Source organism: Pangasianodon hypophthalmus, chromosome 8 (genome assembly GCF_027358585.1).
Source record: "Pangasianodon hypophthalmus isolate fPanHyp1 chromosome 8, fPanHyp1.pri, whole genome shotgun sequence".
NCBI lineage: Eukaryota > Metazoa > Chordata > Actinopteri > Siluriformes > Pangasiidae > Pangasianodon > Pangasianodon hypophthalmus.
Genome location: NC_069717.1, coordinates 9,727,158 through 9,752,658, shown reverse-complemented (window position 1 = coordinate 9,752,658; position 25,501 = coordinate 9,727,158). Strand labels below are relative to the sequence as shown.

General features: G+C 38.6%; 1 protein-coding gene and 1 pseudogene across 1 annotated transcript; one reads left to right on the top strand and one right to left on the bottom strand.

Annotated features, from left to right (window-relative positions):
• On the bottom strand, positions 1 to 17,870 carry wnt2bb (wingless-type MMTV integration site family, member 2Bb). The gene is made up of 5 exons (XM_026919256.3): positions 17,195 to 17,870; positions 7,376 to 7,596; positions 4,334 to 4,611; positions 2,836 to 3,100; positions 1 to 1,175 (listed from the first exon to the last, which is right to left on the bottom strand). The coding sequence occupies exons 1-5, from the start codon at positions 17,335 to 17,337 to the stop codon at positions 946 to 948; spliced, it is 1,137 nt and encodes a 378-aa protein (XP_026775057.1). The 5' UTR covers positions 17,338 to 17,870; the 3' UTR covers positions 1 to 945.
• LOC113526977 (uncharacterized) lies at positions 17,424 to 25,149 on the top strand (annotated as a pseudogene).
• The last annotated feature ends 352 nt before the right edge of the window (positions 25,150 to 25,501 follow it).

The following is a 25,501-nucleotide window of genomic DNA, read 5'->3' as shown; positions in this document are numbered from 1 at the left end:
TTAATACTTCATATTTTTTATGTGAACTTTTGTTTAAATATCAATGCAGTATACAGAAGTTATACAGAAGAGCCAAAACATCAGCATTTATGTGACACCATAATTCCACTATAAATCAAACCAGTACTTTCAGTCTGAACGGATGTTTTGGACCACATATTTCGTGTTAATGCTCATAATTATGCATTTCCTTTTATTGCAATTTATGCATTAATATTTACATTTTTGGTTAGATAGTGTTCTTAGTGCAGGCTCATCTTTATATTTAGACCTTTTTTTTTAAACTCCCACTCTCTCTGTCTCTTCATCTTTCAGAAAAAGTTCTGTAAAATCCTTTGAGGTCTTCTGTCCAAAATCTGGCCATATCTGGAAAGTGTGCAAAGCTCTAGGCCATTTCTTCTCTTTATGCTGCTGCCTCCTTTCACATTCGTTATCAGTCAAAGCGAGACAATGTTATAGGGGTATGACTGGTACAAAGCACATAGTTGTGTTCTCAATAACAAGTAAGTGGTATTATAGTGAGGCCTAGAGTTCTTTTATAAAGTCCTTAAAGCATTTTAAATGCAGCACAAAACACTACTTGAGGAACAACATATCTTTGGAAATTCACAGAAAACAATACATAAAAACCACCAACAAAAAAGTTCACAGTTGCAACGCAGCTCATTCTTACACTCTTAGTGTCCTCTGCCCAATTCAATACCATAAAATAAAGAGCAAGAGAGAGGCAGAGTAATGTGCCGGGTTGGACATAGTGTGCAAGGCGCTCATGGGAAATGCAGTTTTTTTTAGTTGTAGTGCTTTCACAGAGAGTTATAATAAAGCCATGCAACAAGGAATAAGGATCAGGGAGAGGAGCCATGAAGGATGGACATCATATCCCAGAATACCATCGTTCACAGGAGATCTTGAGGAGGACGAAGGAAGACAGAACTTGGCCAGGTCTCAGGTCTGGTCCAGCCACTCGGCTCGTTTCGGTGCTTTGCAGGTGTGTATATCCACAGCCTCTTCGCAGTCTTTACACTCAACAGCGCAGCACCATTTAAACTTACATTCGCACTTGGTGATGCGCTTCACACGTGTTGTATCGTAGCCTCGCCCACAGCACATCACCTCACAGCCATCTGTTCCTCGAGATGATTTGTTGCAGATGCGACCAGCTGTGCCTAAAGAACCTTAACAACAAGACGGCATGTTAATCAATTTAAGTTAAAATGTTTAACTTATAAATGCAGTAAGAGTATAAAGTCATTCATTGTAAGATACAGTTTTATGTAATGCATATACATCTCAACATGATCAAGCTCTCAAGACATTTAAGTGTTGTGCAGTTGTTTGAAATTAATAAATTCTTCCTCTACACTGACTCTCAGGTAGAAGGCTGTGCCTCATGCGTTCATTGTGTTTTAGGGTTAAACAGGCGCTGGACAGTGAGGCTCCTGCGGTAAAAGAATCAGTGTCACTGGAGTCTCCCTGTTCCCTGCGGCCATGCTCCCATCAGCTCGAGAGACGTGTTGGCAGGAAGAAGGAATGGCTTTTGAAAAACGAGCCTGTTGTATCCTTGGGCGTCCAAATACCACCAGGAGGGTGGGGGGTGAATGGAGCGGGGGGTTACCAAGCCACTGAAATAACTGAGCTGGTAAGTTGTCTGTCTGAGTCAGACGCAAACCCAAACCAAACACAGCCTAGACGAAACACACACACCAACATGAGTCATGCTCCACTGCCCCAGTGGCCATTAGCTATGACAGTAATGCAACCCTGTTCAGTGCAACACTGCCACTCATGCCATGTCTTCCACACCTGCCTGATGCAAGTGTTGCATTTATATGACTCAGCAATTGCTGAAAACATTGTCACAGCCGCTAAAGGCAGGGTTGTCTATGCTGTGGAGCTAAAGAACCTGATAGCTGAAATGAACCTGCTTCAGCCTTATATATGCAGTGACTACTGTAAATAGGTGTAGAAGATATGGAAAAATATGGTTTTGAGATATTTGTGAAGACATTTTCATGAAATATGTTATGAACCACAGTATTTACTTTTGCTGAGGTTTTGCTAGTTAGTGTAATAGTTAGAAACATAAAAAGTCTATGAAAAATATTAAAATATAAATATTTAATTTGAATTGTACATTGTAACATCAAAGCAGCAATTTCTATTAATCTCTCTCTAGCAGCAATCAATACATTACAAATCAATGGTTTACCATTAGTACAACAAAGATATGTAATATTTATTATTATTGGGAGAAATTTCCCGTGTACACAGACATTGCTGTCCTTCACTTAATTGCTTGTATCAGGAATATTAATCATTGGGTTATTATAAGACTGAGGCCTTCTGTAGCATGTCTGGGAGTCGATCAGCAAACCCTTCAGACATTAGCGCAAAACCTTATCTACTAAGCTACCACAACTCTTAAGTAGTGTGCTTATAAGCGTAGAGGTGAGTGTGTGCTATAGATGTGTGTATATCTGCACTCCCTGCGGGCAGCAGGGTCACTGTGCAAGAGTGTCAAGGATTAACGGGGCAGAAACATCACGCTCCACCTCTCATGACCCTTTTAAAGCCTCTCACTCCCTCGTTGCCCCAGGGCATGTGTGGCAGAGGCCTGGGCTGGGGCAGGTGTGAGAATCAGCTTACTGTCGGCAGCAAATCCTACCTGCCTCGCACTCTCTCATGCATACATTCCCTAAATCAACCCAGCTTTAGGCATCTTCGGTGACTAAAACCAATGCTGCCAAAACACAGGCCTGATCCAGTAACTATGAGTTTTGGCTATGCCATTAACAGCCTTAGTACATTCAGTCATCATCAGTCAATGTGTCATACCTGCAGCTTTGTCCATTAAGCAGTAGTCAGGTGAGTTCTCGAAGTACACCAGATCATTTTTGGTGGCGTTCCGGAAGTCCTTGTGAGCCACGGTGAATCCCGCTCCATCTTGGTTCACGGTGACTTCAATGGCACCATTGTATTTTTTGCGGAGGTAATCTCCGGTCTTCCTGAAGTCGGACATCGCCAACCAGCAAGTCCTTAAGGTGCAGGAGCCGCTGACGCCATGACACTTACACTCTAGCTTCATAAAGCGTTTCACTGACTGGTACAAACAGACAGGAACATGTGGACTGGAAGTTTATATGTGAAGTCTAGTGAAGAAACATGTCTTTGCAAGATCACTAACTTTTTAAATGGTTTTCCATTTGATTAAACATTCAATGTCTACAATAATTTGAATATCATAATCCTAAATGGTATTACATTTGCAAATATGCAACAATATACACAGATTAAGGGTAAGGATTAGCTTTCGCATCTTTTCTATAACTCTATTCGCATGGAATCAAACCACGTTGTCCTCATTCTTTAAATTATATCTGAATTTCTGATGAAATCAGATTGTATAATAGGCTATTCATTTTTTTTATTCCAAGTCACCCAGTGGACAAGTAGGCTCAAAAGGCTAGTGGTTACCAGAGTTTTTCTTTGATCGTTCAACAACCAGAGACACTACTTATTACTGACTTGGAAAACAAAACATTTATTTGGTATGTATATTTTAACAAAATGCACTTCATGATGGTGCAATGCAAGACTGTAACCCAACTGCCAGCTGCACTACACACATTGTCTTTTTCTAGCTAGATTACATACCTTGTTCAGATGATATACAACATTTTCAGGTGCCATGGGAAAAAGAAAACCCCAGCTCATAGCCAAACCTTGGCCAAGAACTCCATGACATTTTGGCAGGGTGCAAACAATGTGTGCAACTTTAGACACTTTTTTTTAAATAAGCAAAATGATTATGGCTGAGTTGTCCTACATGTAGAAAATTTAATACACTCATTTGTGTTTATATTAATGCATTTAACTAGCTAAATATTACATTTATTACATTATGTTAGCTACCATTTTTAAGCTTAGTCAGAAGGTTTCTGGGCACCCAAACCACTAGAGCTTTCACTTGTCCAGGGGGCTAGCGGATGAATATTCCATTATAATCCACCTGGTTGTGTTTGTTGGCAGCCATTTTAAAAATAGTAAATACTGTAATGAACAATGCTATTAATGGCCACAAATGTACTTGCTTCTCTAGTTAATCTAAAGCAATTTAGAACCGTTTTGTGGCAGAAAAGTGCATCCAAAGTAGCATTAATTAGAGGCATCAATAGCACTGGTCATTATGGTGTTGACTGTTTTCAAAATGGCTACCAACCAACACAAGGTTGGTTATAATGGAATATAATGGATGAATTTCTCATGAGATCATGTAGAACAAGGGCAAAAGTACTTCAAAAATCAGAAATCATACTGATTGCACTTTGCTCACCATTCTTCCACAGCGATTGTTATGAAGGTTCACAAGTGCTCGTGCATCCTTCACTGTCCGCTCTTTGGCGTCTACGAAGGCTTTAGCAAACTTTATCCCGTAGTTAATATTGTCGCTGCAGCCGCCCCAATCGAACTCGCCTCGTTCGTCTCTTGCTTTGCCACGCTTGTGCGGGTCGCAGTTGCACGTCCTTAACTCCCCCTGGCTGCAAGCACGGGTAATAGCGTACACAACACCCGCCGAGGAGATTGCGTACACAAAGGCGGCCTCCCGACTGCCTGCACAAATAGATGCTGTTAGAGAAAAGGATGAAGAACACACACACATACACAATGGCTCACTCCCTCACTCACTCAAACATATAATCACACACTCCATCTTGTTTAAGAAAGAGCCTTGCAATCCCAAACAATATCACACACACCCGCGTAACTCATTCATTTGCTCCTGACAGGGCTGAAAGGATGCATCAGCACATAGTGTAAGTGTTACTTTTAAATATTAGTGCAGGAGTAATCTCTCCGGGATGGGTTCCTCTCCACTCAGATAAACTGTTTAAAGCCGGGCATTGTGATACCCCACTCACTGCTGTTCCAAAGAAGTCAACTGAGGTAGGCTGCCTTTCACAACAACCCCCTATTCCCAGTGAGAACAGCCCTTTTGTTTGGCTTCCAGTCACTCACACTGATTAATCTGGCTAAACTGAAAATAAGAAAATATAAACCATTCATTTTTCTACAGTGCTGTGGGAGGACAGTGGAAGTGAGACAGCAAGGGCGATTATATAAAACTAAAGAAATTGCAGTGGATTTAACATATCAGAACATATTCTTAGAGCTCTATAAAGGCTATGACACAGGGGCTTTGCAAATCACTATTTCATATTATATATTTGCCACATTTTCACAATGATGCCATTAGCAAACAAAGAGAACTTAAAAGGAGAATGTAAAAAAGGTTTTCTTTACATGTACCCAATGCAAAAAATAATCTGTGGTAAGTGATGACTGGATGTGCTATAAACCTATGAGATAACATTTATCATCTTCCTATGGCAAGTCTGTTACAGTAAAAAAAAACTGTTAATGGCATTAGACCTACCCATATTAAACTCCCGAAGAAATTATCATTTTAATTATCATATAGATGTTGGTCAAAGCATATGGTAAAATGGTTTATCCTTAAGCTTTCTTTCCTGGTTTCACTTTCCTCCCTTTGCAGTCTGGGTTTTTAGATCTTCCTGATCAGTTCAGACTCATGGCCATTAAATTCAGTAACAGCTAGAACACATTCCCCATCAGATTTCCTCTGTACTGAGTTGCATTTTTGCATTAACTCTTCACACACTACTAGCAAGGTTGGTCATTGCTATATTTATATTTGCCCAATATCCATTTATGTGTTTGTTTGTTATAAAGTATTATTATTATTATTATTAGTAGTAGTAGTAGTTGTTGTATAGTATAAAAAGCTAACTTGTAATATACAGCAGGGTCCAAAAGTCTGAGACCATATTTAAAATCTGGGATTTTTTTTTAAAACTGGAAATAAACAGAAAGTTTTAGAATTTTGGAAAATTCTAAAACATAAAAAAAAGGAAATGTGCAACATTTTGACTATTCAATATTCAGCATGTTGCTCAATTTCTGGGTCCCTATTTAAATGTAAGCAAATTTGTGATATTAACCATGTTAACTCCTTTGTTAATTGGAATGTTAATTGGAACCAATTCCTTCCATTGAAGCATGTGCTCAGATGACAAGCCGATGGATTTGATTTAACACGGATCATCAGGTTTTAGACAAACTTGTGGACTCTGTGTCAGCTCGAGTGCACACTGCCATTAAAGCAAAAAGGGGACATACTAAATACTAAGAAATTCTGAAATTCATGTAAATATTTCTAAGATTCTACTTTTCACATGTTGATGCTGATAATATCATTTGTAATGAAAACCTTTGCGTTAAATGTAAAAATAATGACAAACGAAAGCATTTCCACTAGTGGTCTCAGACTTTTGGACCCCACTATATGTTTCTTTACTTTTGACTGCCAAAATGTTTTTTTTTGTTTTTTTTTTTATGTATATGAGTGTATAGTTTTAATAATCATGAAGGTCACGTAGGGGAAGAATGCAAGGGGTATAGTGAGTTGTCATAAGTATTTACCATGAATGATGCACTAGTTCTATTATTTGGTCTTTTTTTTCTTGCATACCTAAAGGTCCTTGGGCAAATGTCCAGATTGCCTTTATGGTAGATCTGGCCATCCATATACCCTATGAACAGCACACTCATACTTATGCTATTTTATTTTGCATACATAGTGTGCTTTTTGTTTTCCGACGCATCTAACCACCTATAATCTGCATTATATTTCACACAATTATGCACATGGCAAGTTTCACTTTTATGTGATCCAAACTCTCCATGGCTATCAAGAAAATTTAGCACATGCAAACTTAAATGTTTCCTCCCCTTGTGTTGCACAGAAAGTAAATTATCCAATTATTATTTATAAATCACATGCAACGTGTAATTTGCCAAACTGCACACATAATTTAGTCTCTTAATCAGGCCTCTGAGTAAAACTGTTGATCTGAGGTTCAGTTTTTACATTACATATCATACCGAGTACTTTAGTGAGCAGGCAGCTCATCTGAAGGTGGAACACTTGCACTGAGATACTTCATAAATACAGTCCTGGATTTTCTAAAATCGCAAACAAATCACCCCAAAAAGAGAACCAGATACATGTGATTGGCTGAGATAAGCAGGGACTGGATATATTAAGTGAAGACTGAATGGAGTGAAGGCTGAATGGCAGCTGAAGAAACAACAGAAAAAAAAACTTTAAAGGTTTTAAGGATTTTACTGGCTGGAAGAAAGCAACTGTCTCACATTTCCAAACCACTCCATTTTGTGGTAAATTCAAGTTTGGTGGTGCAGATCTCCAGGTCCCTATATCACATTCAGCTATCAGCACTAGTGCTACCTCAATCACTGTTTCTAGACAGATATTCCCACAAACAGAGATACTCACTGCGTTGCATGACCCTGCCGAAGACAGTGTGGTCGCGCTCGATTGTGCTGCAGTTCCAGCGATGGTGTCTGAACTGGTGCTGACACTCACGGATCCACTCCTTTCCTCCCTCGCTGATCGACTGCATTACGTCTGGATACTTCTGACACAACTGTCTCTGCTTATTCACCAGACCTGGCACGTTATCACATATTACCCGCGCGCCCAGAGCGCCAATGTACCTAAATCACACACAGACATATATATTTGTATTCCTAACAATTTAAGAGTCATTAATACTCATATTTCTTAATACTCATTATGGCAATACTAGGCTTTTTAATTCTGACATCCACACCATATATTTTTTAGTGCTCTGTATATATTCTAGCCCAGGAGTCTTTAACCTTATCCGCAAAGGGCCAGTGTAGCTGTACACTTTCATTCCAGCCAAATAGGGGGCACAACTGACAGTTGATTGGAGACCAAGATGAACTGATTAAACAAATGGAATCAGTCGTGGCTCCTGCTTGGTTGGAATGAAAGCTTGCAGCCACACCGGCCCTTGTTCTAGCCAATCTAAGAGTTTAATATATTAAAAGACATATCGTTATGTTTAGCAATATAAATGTAACGTCATTTTTTGTTCACATCATGTGACTAAATGCATGGCTTTATTTCTATACAGTGTAGTAGATGATAGTAAGCTGAAGCTGCATATATGTGAAAAGACAGAAAGAGGCTCCTGCCTGCTCTCCAAGGTTGTGTTACAGTGTTATTGTATGATTTATTAGAAGTGCACAGCAGGTTCAGGGTGGCAATGAAAAACCAACAAGTGTTGCTGAAGAACTGCTACATGCTGAACAAACTGTCCTTAATATCATCATTCTCAAATGGTATATGTGATATACAGTATAGTCAGGAGGTTTGTAATTTTATTAATACTTTTTAATATTGTGATGACAGTGGAAATGAATTTCAACTAAAATTAACTGTTATTCTTATAGTTCTATTACAGGAACAACAGTTAGACTTGGTATACTTATGAGTTATCTGACTTGCAGCCAAGCATAAATAATGTCTGCTTGAATCAAACTGTAAATTTAATGAAACTAGACAAAGTGCTGTTTATAATGTAAATGTTTCAAATATGTTAAACCCTTAACCTCAATCACTTTCATAACTGCACATCTCTCCTATTCATTCCATTGTAGTTGCTAATTTTATAGTATAAGTAAATATAGTAAAGTAAATAATATGCTTTATGTTGAATTAACTACATCTAATATGCTGTAAAGATACACTACTTAGGATTTCTTTTTAAAAATGAAACCTGATGTTCCTGAGCTGATGTGAGTCGCCCCGACAATCCTGTAGTGAATGAATTAATTGTAATTCATATTTATTGCTGTATCATTAGTGTTGGATCAAAATTGGTGGGAAATTTACGTATGTGTCATACACCAGCTCAGATATGCCAAACATCACCTTGGTGCAACTTCAGGCACGAAAGAAGCCCTACTACATGGTGACAGGCAGAATCAGCAACCAATTAGAAGAAAAAGAGAGAGTATAAACCAAAGAGGAGTCACTATAAGAGGAGAAAAAATAAGACATTTATTCGTTCTCTAATTAGGTGGGACGCTAGTGAATAATAGTCAACTTGTTGTGGAATTTGTTGTGAGGTTGTTGAGATAGAGAACTAATGACTAATGGGAGGTGTTTTGGTATTTCAAATTTGAATATCCACTCACCAGTCACTTTAATAGGAACACCTGTACATCTGTTCATTTATGCAGTTATCCCATCAGCCAATCATGTGGCAGCAGCACAATGCATAAAATCATGCAAATACACATCAATAGCTTCAGTTTATGTTCACATCTGTAACTTTAACCGTGGCATGGTTGTTGGTTCCAGATGGGCTGAGTATTCCAGAAACTGCTGATCTCCTGAGATTTTCACACAGAGCAGTCTCTAGAGTTTAAACAGAATGATAAAATCAAAAAACCTCCTGTGAGCAGAGGGTCTGCAGGCTGAAACACCTTGTTGATGAAAGAAATCAGAGGAGAATGACCAGACTGGTCTGAGCTGACAGGAAGTCTATAGTAACTCAAATAAGAACTCTTTACAACTATGGAGTGCAATCTCAGAATCTCAGAACGCACAAGATATCAAACCTTGAGGTGGATGAGCCACAACAGCAGAAGACCACATCAGGTTCCACTCTTGTCAGCCAAGAACAAGAATCAGAGGCTATCATGGGCACAGACTCAAACCAATCTGACCATTTTCCTCTGACCTCTCTTATCAACAAGGAGTTTCCACCCACAGAACTGTTGCTCACACAATGTTTTTTGTTTTTTTGAACCATTCTGTGTAAACTCTAGAGACTGGTGTGTGTGAAAATCCCAGGAGATCAGCAGTTTCTGAAATACTCAGACCAGCCCATCTAGCACCAACAACCATGCCATGGTTAAAGTCACAGAGATCACATTTTTTCCTCATTCTGATGACCCAACTGAAGCTTTTCATGCATATCTGCATAATTTTCTGCATTGTGCTGCTGCCACATGATTGGCTGATTGAATAACTGCATAAATGAGCAGGTTTACAGATGTTCCTGTTAAGGTGGACGGTGAGTGTATATCAGGTGAAAGTGAGTCATTCTTGACAGATTGGAGAACAAAATTAGATAAAATACACAGATTTGGTCATATAAATACATCAGCAGCAAAGAGAGATGATAGATTTCTACTCTGTCTTTTAGATAGCCAGAGTTAGTGGACTAATTTGCGGCACTGTGAAATTTTGCAGAGCAGCCGAGAGGATTTGCTCTTTCACCTGGTACTCAGTCACACTGATGTGCGCAAAAACACTTCATAATATTCTGTAATAGAAAAGAAATTCAGCAAATAATTCTATCCTAATAGTTCTAAATACTTTGACTGCATCTTAAACTGCTTATTACAATATTACATAGTTTGTTAGTACTTCATTGATGGTACTATTTAGGCATACTAAAGCGTGACTAAAGCTGAAAGTGAAAGACTTGGCACTCGTTGCCGTGAAACTATTCCATGAAGTGGACAAGGGCATGGCAGAACCCATGTTATAAAATGTTCATCCACAAATAGCTTGCAATAACATTTTTCTACAAGAGAGGGTGAAATTCCAGAATCTTACATCCAGCAGCTATAATGGGTTAATAACAAAGTGAAGTTGTGTCAAGTGCTGTGGGTGGAACATTCAGGAATAAACACTCTAATGGTGTCAGTAAATAAATAGTTGATTATACACATAAAATGCAACTGTGTGTATGGGGTATTTGTTGTTGTTGCTGCTGGTGTTGTTTTTCACACTGAGAACCCCTGTACTGATCAATATGGCATGACTGTAGGATCCCCAATAGTGTCCAAGATGGATGTGTGCAATTATTTCATACAAAAACATTGAGAAATACTGGATGGTGTCAAAATGCAGTACTGATATTGTTCTTTGCTAATCAGGAACTTATTTAACTCTGCCACCATCTCTCGCAATTTAGCTAAAGCTTGAAAGATAGCAGGACCCATTGCTCCCGCTCGCTCCAGTTTCCACTCCTGTTATGGATGTTCCCATTCCATCACAGCCCACCGTTTGTTTACCCGTTTCCCTAATACGCCTTAACCAAGACTGGCACAAACTATACGCAGTACACACAGAGACAGACAGACAGACATACACACACACAGCTTGTCTCTGACTTTCCTGTTGTTTTTATGTTTTTACCTTTAACATTCCTATTAACAGCTCCTGTGTCTTGGCTGCTGCTGGAGGTACAGCAGGGTAATGTCTGTCCTCATACGTCATTGTGGAACACACACACACATGCAGATGGTACAGATTAACCCTCCTGCTCTGTTCACTATGTAGCAGTGATTATTTGGATATTATAGTTATACAATTTTAATATTATTTTACTTTAAATTTTATATTTCATTTCAATTCCAATATAAGAAAGAAATATTCACAGAAACAGGAACCTGGGTCAGTTAAAAAAAAAAAAAAAAAAAAAAAATATATATATATATATATATATATATATATATACAAACATACACACACACACACACACACACATATATATATGTGTGTGTGTGTGTGTGTATGTATACTATACTATACAGTGTGAGGCAAATTTTTTTTGAACACCCTATATTAGTAAATGTTTACTGAATTGAGAAATGTTATAATCTAGAAATCTATAATCGGAATAGTCCAAAATCTATATCATGTTAATTATGCAATTATATCATGTCTCATATTTATATTTTACAGTTAATACTATGCTGTCTATGAGCATTTTGTCTGTAGGCTGAATGACTTTACCCCCACCCCCCCCCCCCCCCCCCACCCCCCCCACCCATATGCCTGTATTTAATAAAGAACTGAGATCGACCATTTAATACCACCAAGTTCCACAAAGATTTAGGTTTCCTTATTTAATTGTTATTCAGTCATTTTTGTTTGGCAATCTGATTAATCTGTATATTAATTAAGTCAATTAATATTAATTAATTAAATAAAAGATTAATCTGTGTATAAACAATAACCCCACCCATAACTCTAACCTGAGTAACTTTTCCTACAAATCCTACACAAAAATTGTTATGAATTTTCAAGTGTGATATGTTGCCTCATGGCATATGTTTGTGTGTGCAGATATAGTAGAGTACTATTTAGAAAGTCACACTGTATGTAGATTGCAGCCATGGGCCAATCACAGTGCATTCTCCAGCATGACAGAGATAGTTTCTGAAATAAGTATAGATCTCCCATTTGCATATATACTTTTGAAATATATTATTAAATATAGTTTACGAATGATTATGTTTATTGGAAAAGATATATATAGCCAAGCCTATACCAGTTTCTAGTCTTTTTCTTGTTAGATTTTGGTCGTGGCATCAAATGATTTAAACACTATCATGTTTCAACAATAAAACAGCTTTAAATTTTAGTTGAGATTATGACATAGATATGATGGTCAAATTTATTTATTTATTTGTTTGTTTGTTTTTTGTACAGTATTGGCTGTGTTTTGTATTTGGCATTAAATAGGTAAATCTGGCTAAACTTTGGAACTCCATTGCGACATTGTTGTAAATGAATTTTTAGACATTTGTGTTTATTGTCTATATTTAAAACATCTTTAAAATACTGTATGTGCAACTAAATCCCTGGTAGGTGTGCAGAATTTCGTATACATCGAATTAATGTATTGATGATCAGGATCAGCAAATCTGCTTTCCCTATGACCTATATAATGAATCATTGCTTCTTTTAATGGAAAGTTGAGACAACTGGCCAAACGTGTGTTTAAGAGATATTAATGTAGACACAGGTGACCTTTCTTCATTGCTTATCAGAGATGAACTTGTTACATCTGGTGCATTTTGGTGCTTCTGGAGGATTAAACATAAGGTACACTTATAATATGGAAAAAAAACAACACTGTAATGATTTTCTGCCTACACATTTACCTAAAGATCACACAAATACACATGAGGTTTTAAACAACATGAAATTACCTAGCTAAATAACTGTCATGAGGATATCATGTTGATGTCATGAAAAAAAGACATCGTCCAAATTCAACCATAATTTGACTGCCAGAAGAAGATGTATTCCAAATGATTTGTCAGCTGAGCTGTTCAACTTTAAACTTTTAATACAATTCCACTTTCTGTAAATATTAAAACTGGCCTTTTTAACTGAGGCCGACCACAAGGATTAAACAAATGCTGTCATTTAAATGTTCAGATATGTTCAGTGGCACAGCTAGACTGCCACTGCTAAATTCAGAGTGAAATGTGCTTAGTTCCCCAGGTGTTTCTCATACAGTTCATATAAACTTCATTGTGGATTAGCGTATGGAGGCTGAGCCTCAGCTGACACCTGGTCTGCATCACTCCACTGAAGCCCTTTCCAAGTGGAACCTGTTCAGTTATGTCTGGTCCTGCGCTGCTCATATGGCTGACTGGGTAATACAGAGAGGGTGGTACCTCGTACGAAGCCCACACACACGAACACACACACAAACACACACACACACACACATCCCACGGAGGTTTCACACATGATGGTGGGATGGAGAGGGGCTTTTACTGCTGCGGTAAATCATTATCCACAGGACTGTAACAACACACCGTAAAAACACACTCTGGAACCCCTATCGCATGTGTGTGTGCGTGAGAGAGCGAGGGATCAGATATGGTTAGGCTTGACTGGGTAAAGAATGCATGACTGTGGTGATTTGCCCCTCGTTAGGGTGGCTAAAGAGCCAATAAAGCAGAACTGCTCGCTCTCTCTCTCTCTCTCAGGAGGCCACTGAGAAAATTAAACTGCTTGCTTACAACAATATGTCAGCATTAGTATACAGAACAAACCTAATTTGCCCAAACAGCAAGTTAATGGAGGCAAGAAAGGACATAAACCCCAGAACTTGCAGCCTTTCTATGTGTTAAACATTCACAAATGTAATATGCTTGTTATTATGCACCAAAATTCTGACTCTCTGTGCTCCAAACATTGAGGCTTTTTCATTTCATTTCTAAGACAGGTCCTTTAGCATCTATGACTTTAAACCATTACATTGAGGAAGGCCAAATTTGATGTAACTAGAAGAGTATCGTTATAATAAATGTTCCCTGTGGTTACAGTTAACTGTAAAATTAACCTCTAGGGTACATCAAGAGGTCTGCAGTTACATTCAATAATACTTTGGATTCTCCATTTGAGCCAGAAAAACATGCCCTTGTCTTTCTTTCCATCTTTGTTGTCTAAGTCAGGGGTTCTCAAACTTTTTGCAGACAGGGACCCCTTTAACTGTAAAATAGATTTCACGGAGCCCCATAATCCAACTATTCAAATATTAGACTCGGTATATAAACGTGTACAGTAATATTTTGGCTAGTTATTGCAGCCATAAACCTTTTTATTCTTGTAATTTCTGCCAGCAGAACACATGAAGTCCAACCTCACATAGTTTACAGGGCTACTTGTTTTTGGGTTACTAAGGTTTGGAATAAACACGATCAATTCAAGTGACCAGTCAAACAGGCTAATAATTATACTAACTCAATAATAAATATAATAACTTTAATAATAATGGGTTGTGAAACAAAAAATCACAGACCCCGTGGTTATGCTTCCTGGACTTCATTTTGAGAACCAATGGTCTATGTTGTCTAAGCTGCATAAGTTAGAAAAGGCTAGTTTCTTTTATTTTTTAGTCCTCTGTACATCTCAATCTCAGACATTTTATTAATTTACGAGCAAGAGTGATGTTGCTTAAAGTCAATAGAAAAGCCACATATCAGTAAAAACACAAGTCTAGTCCTAATCTTTGGTTTTAATAAATATTTCTATAAGATAAATGGCTTATAAAGTTATACATGAATTTTAGTGGTGATTTTATTGTCAAAGTACATGTTAAAGTGCCATGCTTTTCATTCAGTTAGTCCCTGCTGCTGAAAAGAAAAAAAAATGCCTGATAGCTGAAGTGATGGCTAATTGGCCCTTGAAGTGTAGTGAACAAATGGTAAAAGAATTTAGTGATAAAATTATGAAATTATGAAAACATTTATTACAGTTCTCCAAGTAAGTCATACAAATGTTAGATTCCTTCTTGCCATAGTTTTCTAAACAATTTGTTGTAAAGATCTCCAAATTCCACGTGAATGATGTCATCAGAAAAGCTGAACACAAATATTTTAACTGTTTGTGTACATTGATATGAGATTGCTCACTGACTTGAATGAAGTTCAGGTCTGTAAATCCTAGAACAATCCTGAACAAAAGTATAGAACTCAAGCATTTCAGGTATGTTGGGGTTATGTAATCGAAAGTCTTGTAAACCTGATCCACTGTTCATTCATGAAATGAAAATTTCAAGTGCAAATTGACTTTGACAGTTACTCTGCGTATGTGCCTGTATCTGTATATGTGTCTATATTTTACTATTACTTTTAAACCAAGGGCTCTGCATTTCTCCTCTCCTCTCATACTAAGTGTGTGTGTGTGTGTGTGTGTGTGTGTGAAAGAAAGGAATGTAAGACAAAGACTTAAGTCAGTGGTCTGACCTCAGAGTCCCTTGATCTTACAGGCAGAGCGACTGTAACCCTGATGAAAGTGAGTGCACACATACGCACACGCAACACAAACCGCAAACAATCAAAAAACACTTTGATTTTTGAATCGTGTGTGTGTGTGTGGGTGGGTGTGTGTGTGTGCATATGTTTATGTACTTGTGTGTGTGAAAGTGGGCAAGACAGAGAGCCAGAGAGAGAGAGAGAGAGAGAGAGAGAGAGAGAGAGATAATGAGAGAGAATGAGAGAAAAGTTCATTAATATAAGACAGGCAGCTTAAGAGGAGTCCTCTGTCTGCTTAGAGTGATGGATGAGGGGATTAGGGGGAGAGAGAGAGAGAGAGAGAGAGAGAGAGAGGGAGAGCAAGCGAGAGAGAGAGAGAGAGAGAGAGAGAGAATCACCTTCTCTATATCTTTAGTCAGTGTCTCTCATTGGTGAGGTCACCTGACTTATTACAAGTTGATAATGATAGTGACATAAGTTTTCTTTTCGAGAATGCCCATAGTGATTTTTATTGAAGTCACTAGATACAGGCTAATATATTTATTGTCATATTTCACATCATGATACTGTACATGTGGATTGAATTTTCTCTAAGGCAAATTTATTATTGTGTTCATGCACGCATCTTCACAGAAATATGGAAATGTGCTGTACATTCACATTTTCCACTTTCAGTGTCTGTGGGTTGGCATGAATGGGTGAAAGAGGGAGCAAGAAAGAAAAAGAGAAAGGGAAAGTGTGTGTGCATTGTGTGTTTGTGTACATATATATATATATATATATATATATATATATATATATATATATATATATATATATATATATATATATATATATATATACAATGTGTGTGTGTCTGGGGTTTTTTAACTTTTATCTACGGTTGTGCCTCATTGTGACGGAGTCTCCAGCTGAGCTGAGAGTATGCGTCTAGCCAAGCAGGGCTGATACAGATTACATTTATTAGGCTTCATTTATTTCTATTCACTTATCTCTATTAGTCTGTTGCTGAGTTAGCTGGCAAAGCACCACAGCAATGTCACAGAATTTTTTTTACCATAATTCTGATACAACACTGCACCAAAGCTGATTGATATTGAGTTGGTGGTGACCTTCATTTGAATTAACATTAAGCACGAGAAATAATTCCAGCAATTAGCAGAATCAATAAATAATTAAAATAAATATGTACTTGTCTTTAAACACGAACAGAGTTGTAATATCATATAGTATAATAGGTGCATGTATTTATCATTATTATATTTCATTTCATTTCCTCCATTAGGTGGATGTGTTAGGTGATTTTTCATAAGTTGGTGATTATATATCAGTAAGATTATAAAAAGACCAAGTGATACAGCCAGTTTTATCAATTCTAAAGCTGAAAATCATTTCAAAATCAAAATAAATCAAAATCAGAAAATCAAAATAAACAGAACTAAAGTTTAGTGGTTCACTGGTTTAGTGGTTACTAAAGCTCAGAGAGAGAGAGAGAGAGAGAGAGAGAGAGAGAGATGTCTGTATGTCCAAACATGCACCATGTTCACTAGTGCACTCTTCTGGGACTTCTGCTAGTGGAGAATACTCATGCGCTCTCCAGAACTCCAGCAAATGCACTGCTTATGCGATGAGGAGGGTTTAGGGACAGAGAGAGAGAGAGAGAGAGAGAGAGAGAGAGAGAGAGAGAGAGAGAGGGGCTACTTACCACCAGGATGAGTCCACGCGGGGTGTGAGGATGAGGATGAGGAGGATAAATGCGCAGTAGAGGCGCGAGGAAGCGCCGGTGGCGCGCGCGGTGGAGTCCCCGAGGATCCTGAGCGAGCCGTGACCCTTACTAAAAGCAAACATCGCTCAGTCTGTCCTCCAGGGCGCAACACTTCGGCACAAATAAAGCGTCCGCGGGAGAGCTTCCTGCGCTGTGAGGACGTGTGGGAATGTTAATCACGGCTGCTCGCTCCACGCGCTCGGCTGCTGACTCTCTGATCGGTTCTTGCCGCGCGCCATTTAAAAGTATTCCCCAGCAGCTGGCACATGCACCAGAGATAATCCGAGCCAGAGCGCTGGAGGAAGCGTTTCCCTCTCTCTCTCTCTCTCTGTCTCTCGCACTTTCTTTTTTTTCTTCTCCCACCTCCTTTTTTTGAAATCGTTATAAAGGTCTCAGTGGAGCGCAGGACGCGTGTGCAGGCAGCAGCGCGCGCGCTCTTCCCGTCCTCCGGCCAAGTGTGTGTCCGTTCCTGCGAGGTGTGATGGCCTTCCTGCAGCCGTGAAACAAATAACAGCTGGCGAGAACCTTCCTCTCTGCCATCAGTACTGTATCTCTTATCCCCTGCTCTCTCTCTCTCTCTCTCTCTCTCTCTCTCTCTATGATACTGGAGCACTGAGCTGTACGGGTGGGAGGTGTGGGTGTGTGTGTGTGTGTGTGGGGTGGGTTGTGTTTAGGAATGCTGACAGACCGCACTCTCTCTGTCATTGGGTAGAGCTCGCGCTCGGGATGCTCCGGCTCTCTCGGGATGCACTGCTCACTTTCAGAAAGATGAAAAGTCCTGAAGTACTGAATCTGAAGTTCACCTTCTGACCAGAATCTATAAGAACGTTACAAGATAAAATGAAAGTAAAATTCTGAAGCAATGAAAAGCCACACCATCATCATCATCGTCATCATATCATCATCATCATCATCATCATAGTCATCATCATCATCATGATCATCATGATCATATCATCATCATCATCATCATCGTCATTGTATCATCATCATAGTCATCATCATCATCATCATCATCATCATTGTATCATCATCATAGTCATCATCATCATCATCATCATAGTCATTATCATCATCATCATAAACAACAAAACAAATACAGTTATTCACAAACATGTTATATTGTTAACCCAAAGCAATGTTCCGAGCCCTTGTCCTGGAGTAAACCCCCTGTCTTGTACATGTTAGTGTTTTCCCTGCTCTAACACACCCACTTTAACCAATGAGCTAATGAACAGCCCTTACCGAGTTGAAGTGGGTGTGTTAGAGCAGGAAAACACTAAAATATTCAGGACAGCGGGGTCTCAAGGACCAGGGTTGGAAATCTGTCCGCTAAAGACTTCTCTTAACTTGACTAAAACAGAAAACAAATATTATTAAATAATAAGGTTCGTGAGAAACCGCGTGTGCTCCAATAAAGAGTTTGTTGTACAGATAGAGAAGTGGAGTTTGCACAAGTGACATCATGCCTAAACAGACTAAAGTGTCAAATGCTTTCCAACTGATTGTTTTCTGCAACAGAAACATCAGCTGGATGACTTTTAATGTTTTTCACTGAATGCCAGCAAATTTTTGGTTTGTTCCTCTGTAGAAACCCTTAAAAGTTGTACAGAGAACCCTACAACAGATTGATTCCCTGTCTGAGAGGTTTTTAAGTGGAACCTTGTGCACTTAAATGAATGAATAACACATTAATATTAACTTATCATTCATGTTACAGCCGGAACTACCCGTGCTGTTATAGGAAAATAATGCACACCTTCAGACCAATCAGATTCGAGCATTCATTATACACACTGTGGTATAATTCATTATAGTTATACGCTCACTTAAACATGAGTTTAATCCAAAGCACATACAAACAAGTACTAAGAATGTCAACTTGAATCTAACTGCAGTAATAATAATAATAATAATAATAATAATAATAGGAAAATGATGTTAATATTATACAAAATGTTTCAAATCTACATTTTAGCATAGTGTAACTGGTTTGAGTTCTGCGAGTGGAAAGTTCAGGAAAAAAAAGCTCTAATAGCAGCAAATAAATATGGCTGTACCTTATGGATATAATGTTTCAATAGTTGGATATTAATCATGTGGATTTAACACTGGACAGTGGTGTTTTGGAGTTACTGTGAACACACAAGTTTTATTTGTCAACAATTAATTATTTTTATTTATTATTGAATGACACATTATGCTTTTTAACCTCTAATTTCATTGAATGATGTCTGTCTATGACAAAGCGTATTTTGTCACGTTACTGCGAAACCAGAAAGCACAGACTCCTCTGTCCTGAAGACTCTCTCAGGACGGAAAACTTACTGACTGTTACAAAGTGCTGACACTGGAGACTCATTCCATACATGTCAAATAAACATACAGAAAACTTCACCATATCAAAGATAAGTTTTCTATGTTAAATAGCAACATATTTTTAAAATTGCTTTATGATTATCTCTAAATTATTTGGAGCAACAACTATACATGTTCCTGTGAATGAGGTGTTACTATAGAAACAATAACTTATTAGACTGAGTGCATTAATATGAACTTATCATTTGAATTATAGCTGGCGCTACTGTCAGAGATGCTGTTATACAAAACTAATCAATGTCTTCTGACCAATCAGATTCAAGAATTCACCAGTGCTGGGGTATAAGCCATAATATGGCATGCAGGGACTCCAATTCCAAAATATTCCCAATTAGACATGTTCACTTTGTAGGGTGTAGCTATTTGGGATGCAACCCCAATTGTCAAAAATGCTCCCCAGTGATGTTCCATTCCCAAATAAAGAAAGCTTTCAAGTTATGTGAAGACTTATGGAATGGTCCAAACCTCTGTTGGAATTAAATAATGTGTGTTTAATTTTTTTTTTACGTTTTTATACACCGAGTCTTATAATTTTCTTGTTAGTGTTTAATTTTATTGCTTTATTTTATTATACTGCTGCCCTGAATATAAGCAATTGCCTGAGAAAAAGACCTCCGATCATCCAGTGACTTTGCAAATTCACAAAGGGTGTGACACAGTCTTATAAACTTTATACAGACTTGGTGATAGATGTCAAAGCAAAGCCACATGCTGAATAAAGATGCCATGCAAGCTAATTTGGCACCAGCTCTTACGTTGTGCTCTCAGCCATTTCGGATTAGAATATAAACCTCAGCACATGGACGCAATATTCATAGTGCAAGAAAGAAACCTTGAGAGGAACTGAGACTAAAAAGAGAGAAGTCACTCTGAGGATGGTTGTCCGTTGTCAGTCAGATTTGAACTCCTGTGACATGTATCTGTGTAAATCATAAGGTCAAGCTGACATCATGTTGCCAAACTACATTTAGCCTGTTGCTATTAACACTGTTCAGATGTAACAGTGAATTACAACGCAACGCCTCTGAGTAGTAGGCTGTCTACTGAATTGGAATAAACTTGACACCTTGTACATGTGAGCTAGAACATCAGAGACGGCTGCTTTAGAATATTATGGCTTAATTGTTGTGGTATGCCAGTGAAAGGGCCTACGCGATTATACAGTATTAAGTGATCTACTAAAATAAGAGCCAAGGTGTCCTGAAGACTAATAAAAGTGACGGCAAAGCTGAAAGCAAAATCCGAAGACGGTGACTCTATAACCAAAACATTTGTCATGTCAGACTGCTTAATTCTCTTCATGATATCATTGTCATGTCCTGTGGACTGTCAGCAGTTTTTTTAAGACTGATTAACAACTCAAGGTGACCATTATGGACTGAAGCACCTGGGGCAGTGGAACAGGCTTCTGTGAGCTCATGGTCTATTCCTGTATGTAGAAAGAGTAAAGCCTTAACTGTTCAGTGTCATCAGGTTTGGCTTCGATTCAGGAATGGGGGCGCTACTGGAATGGGTGTCCTCACTCCTGCTCCGCCAGGAAAAAAAATCACTCTGATATTTAGTTCTTTGAAATATCCACTTATGAAATCATCACTGTGGGTTGAACATCATTATTACTCCTGATGTTCATATTTGTTATCTTGGAAAATGATGAGGAGCTGTGTCACTGTAAATAATTGGTTCAAAAGTAACACTGACGAGGCATTAAATCCAGCTGTCATGTGTTAGAATTTCAATACTGTGGCATACAGTAGTCTTCTTGTTCAGCACTCTTCATCAGGATTATCACTGACTTAGCAAAGTTAAAAAAAAAAAAAACACACACACACAGTGCTGATAGACAGATACAGCAAGTGAAAAAAACTTTCTATGCCAAGTCTATGCCACCTGCATTCCTCAAGAAAATGCTAATTGTTTCAGCTCTAGTGTTTTTGCCACCCTTCATGACAATTAGCAAGAATTAACATATGGAATTTTATTTTTTACTTTATCCAATTTATTTATCTAATTCCTTATGTTTTGGAAGTAGTGGCATTTACTAGTTCCAGAAGGAAACTGCCATATGGTCCACCACAAAGGTTTTCCTGAACTGAAATATGTTTACTGTTTGCACATATCTCAATCACAAGCAAAGTTCTAGCATTTAAATGTATTTTTTATCCCAGAATTTTTATGTTTATCCCCAGAATCATTTCATTCCAATTCCACTTAAAAGAAGCATTGATTATCTAAAAACACTTACTATGTATTAACTTAACATTAAATAAATGTGGTAATACTATAAATAAGATATACAAATTATAAATCTGAATATGAAAACAATATATTTCTTTACTCATATGTTGCCCATCTAGCAATCAATCCTTCTATCTTTTATTTTATTTTAAAAAAATCCAAATAAACTTTATACACTATTAGAATTCATTATACAGTATTTACATTAATAACAATATTTGAAGTCTTCAGTTAATAATCTTTACATTATGTCAGTTGGAATGATCGTAACCTGGTTTAATATTATCCTGAGAAAACAGGCTATCAGAAACAAAACCCCACCTGCCTCTACATTGTAACTTAATCAATTTATGGAAAATCAACATTTTTGTGGCACTTTTATGAAAGTTTATAAGTTTAAAATGGAAAATGGAGGCTAATCGCCTTGAGCATGATCATCATTTACATCAGCATTTCTGACATCTCCTGATTAATTCAGTTTTCTTGGCCAAGTATTCCGTTTATGTTTAGAGTCCAAACATTACAACTTTGTTCGCTGTCATCTCTACGGTGTCAGCGACAGTGTGTGTGCTTCACAGATAACTTGACAGCTGGTATGTAAACCATTTACAAACTGAATCTATTAGTCATATGTCTGCTTTGCTGTAAAAACCTTGATCAAAGCACAACATTCATGGTGTGAAGAAAGCACACTTAGGTAGCAAGCTAGCAGTTAGGCAGACTGACCATTTTTACACACCTATGCATGTGAAACCTTTGGAGAAAGCCTAGAAACATTGGAAAGTAAATAAAAACATGTCTATATCAATTTGGTGTCAATTCTACACGTTTGTGCAACTATACTGGAGAGATTTCCCTGATTTACTGTTTTGTTGATGGTGGTGGAGTGCACTGTATAAAACGTCAGTCGAAAATCTCTCAAACATGTTCAGTTGGGTTGAAATCTGGTCACTGTGAAGGCCATAGCATATGATGTAATCATAGCATGATGATCATTTTCATCCTCAAACCATTCAGTGAGTCCTCATGACCTGTGGATGGGGGCTGGAAGAGACCACTCTCATCAGGATAAAAAAGTTTCACTACAGGCCAGTGGAAATAAATTACATCACATTTACTGTACATTTGATTTTTTTAGTTTTTTGGAGAGTCTCTGCAAGAGGCTGACATGTGATGATTAAAAAGCAGGGAGTTGTGGGTAAAGAAAATTGGAGTGGGTACTCTAATGGACTGTTGCTTTAGACAGGGAATAGCATCAATAAGGTGAGATTATATAAAGACGTAGGAGGTTAGGCAGAATAAACACATGCATGAGTGATTTGATCACATTAGTCAGTATACATCCATGTGCATTATTGCTAAACTCAGCTGAAGGTCATCAACAATAAAACACCCTAAAAATACCAGCATGGATCATGGGGGAGAGAGCATGGAGGAGAAAGGATTTTCCCACTGCCATCCCTCTAAATCGCTATATCACACACTTGCTAATTTATTGTCTCATATTTTTAGATGCGCTGAGATGCTATGAGGTTTTGACATTCACACTTACTCAAGTGCTTTAGAGGCTTCTGAGAAACCCTACCTGTTCTGGTGCTCGTGCACACACAGACACACACACATACACACACATACACTTTGGAACGAAACGTTGAACATATTTGAACTTACATGAATATCAAATTGTTTTAAAGGTCTGTTTCTAACAATATATCAAGAAACACCTGTCAATGGCCTTGCCATTCCAATACTTTTGGAGGGGACTGTACATGTCTTATCAACAATCAGATATAACATATTCTTTGTAGTTTCCTATGAGCTCATGTACATACTTCCAGGTGGATCTGTCTAGCTAGAATGTTCTGTTATTTAGAGACCCATGTAGTTCTCTAAACTATCAAGGTCGATTCTCTAAGGTAAAGTTAGCCCGTGTATAGTGTGTCAGTGAGATGAAGCTAGAGTAACTGTGAAACTAAAATTTAAAATTCAAAATGACTGAATCGTTGAATTATTGAAATTTTTTTTTTTATGTGTGCATTTTAAAATTTCCTACATGTGCAGCTAGCATACACTGTAGGTGGATTCTGCAGGGGCTCAAGAGGTTGATGAAGTGGGCTTGTATGAGGTTCAAACCAGCCAAATCCAGATCACTGGTGCTGAAGAGGCGAAAGTCGGTCGACTCGTTCTGCTTCAGCATTGCAGTCGCGGCCATCCCTACCATCACAGAGAAGTTGCTCAAGAGCCTCAGCAAGGTGTTTGACAGCACCCTGAGGAATACAGCATCCATCCATTCCACCTGCGTGGACCTGGAGGACTGGTGAAGAGCAGTGGACCAGTCAGGATTGCCAGGAAAATTTAAAGTCTGGCTTTACAAGCATGGCATTCTGCCTAGAATCCTGTGGCCACTCCTGGTGTATGAAGTGCCAGTTTCAATTGTAGAAGCCTTGGAGAGGAAAGTCAGTTCTCTCATCAGAAGATGGCTGGGTCTGCCTAGGAGCCTGGGTAGTATTGCACGATATGAGCACAACAACAAGCTGCAACTGCCTCTCAGATCCTTGGAAGAGGAGTTTAAGGTAACAAGAGCAAGGGAAGTGTTGCAGTGCGGGGATTCTAATGACCCAGAGAAGGCTAGAGCAAGAATCAAAGTGAGGACTGGTAGGAAGTGGATGCACTTCTGCAGCCAGAGTCAAGGCTGTGCCTGAGCAAGCTGGTGGGAGTGGTGGTGCGAGGCAGAGTGGTGCTGGGTTCTTTTTTCCTGCTTCCCATTTCGACACTATCAAAGGGATAGAGAGTCATTGCCTGGTTCAGAGGGAGGTTGGGGCAAACCTGGAGGAGAAGAGGCCCTGTGGGTGGTGGCTATGAATCAGCAAGGTGCCTGGATGAGATGGAACAATGCACTGGAGAGAAAGGTGCCCTGGGCTGAGCTGTGGAAAGCTAAAACCCACCAGATCCAGTTCCTTGTCCAGGCAGTGTATAATACACTACCAAACCCGGCAAACCTCCATACATGGGGCAGAGCAGATCAGTATTCCCGCTATACTACAGATGTGAAACCCTTGTGCGCATCCTGAGTTGCTGCTCCAAAGCTACTACGGCAGGGGACATACTGCTGGTGGCACAACTAAGTCCTAAAGGTCGTCATGAAAACCATCAGTGTAGGAATTGAGCGGAGCAAGCAGTCCCACCTCAGCATGATCTCTGCCCAGATCGTTCAGCGCATTGACATTGAAGGCCAGAGGAACAGGAGAGCCATCAGCCACACCACCGATGTGGCAGAGTGAGCCTCTAGATGGCTATGGATAAAAAGAGGAGAACCATGGGGGCAAAGTAGCCAGCCTGCCATCTGGATACAAGCTATGGTCTGATCAGCCTCAGCTGGGTCACAAAATTCTTTTAGCTCCAAATTTATTTGTCAAAAAAGGATACCATAAAAAGCCAATTCAACAGGCTGACAAGGACCTGTCTTTTTTTGTCACTAATAAAATCTGGTATACCTGTGTATATTAAATTACACCAAAAATGCTTGGTGTTATTTAAATGATAATGGGCATGCACATGCTTACTGCAGCTTTAAATCTGTGAATGAATTGGAGCTTCATACTGAACAGATGAGTGTACAAACTCTCCCTGGCT

Bases quoted from the DNA above. Each gene is read 5' to 3' on its own strand.
- wnt2bb (XM_026919256.3), bottom strand. From the start codon at position 17,337: ATGTTTGCTTTTAGTAAGGGTCACGGCTCGCTCAGGATCCTCGGGGAC. The intron at 7,597-17,194 runs GTAAGTAGCCCC...TGTGTGATTTAG, and splicing joins CGCGTGGACTCATCCTGGTG to GTACATTGGCGCTCTGGGCG. The intron at 1,176-2,835 runs GTATGACACATT...CTTGTTGTTAAG, and splicing joins CTTAATGGACAAAGCTGCAG to GTTCTTTAGGCACAGCTGGT.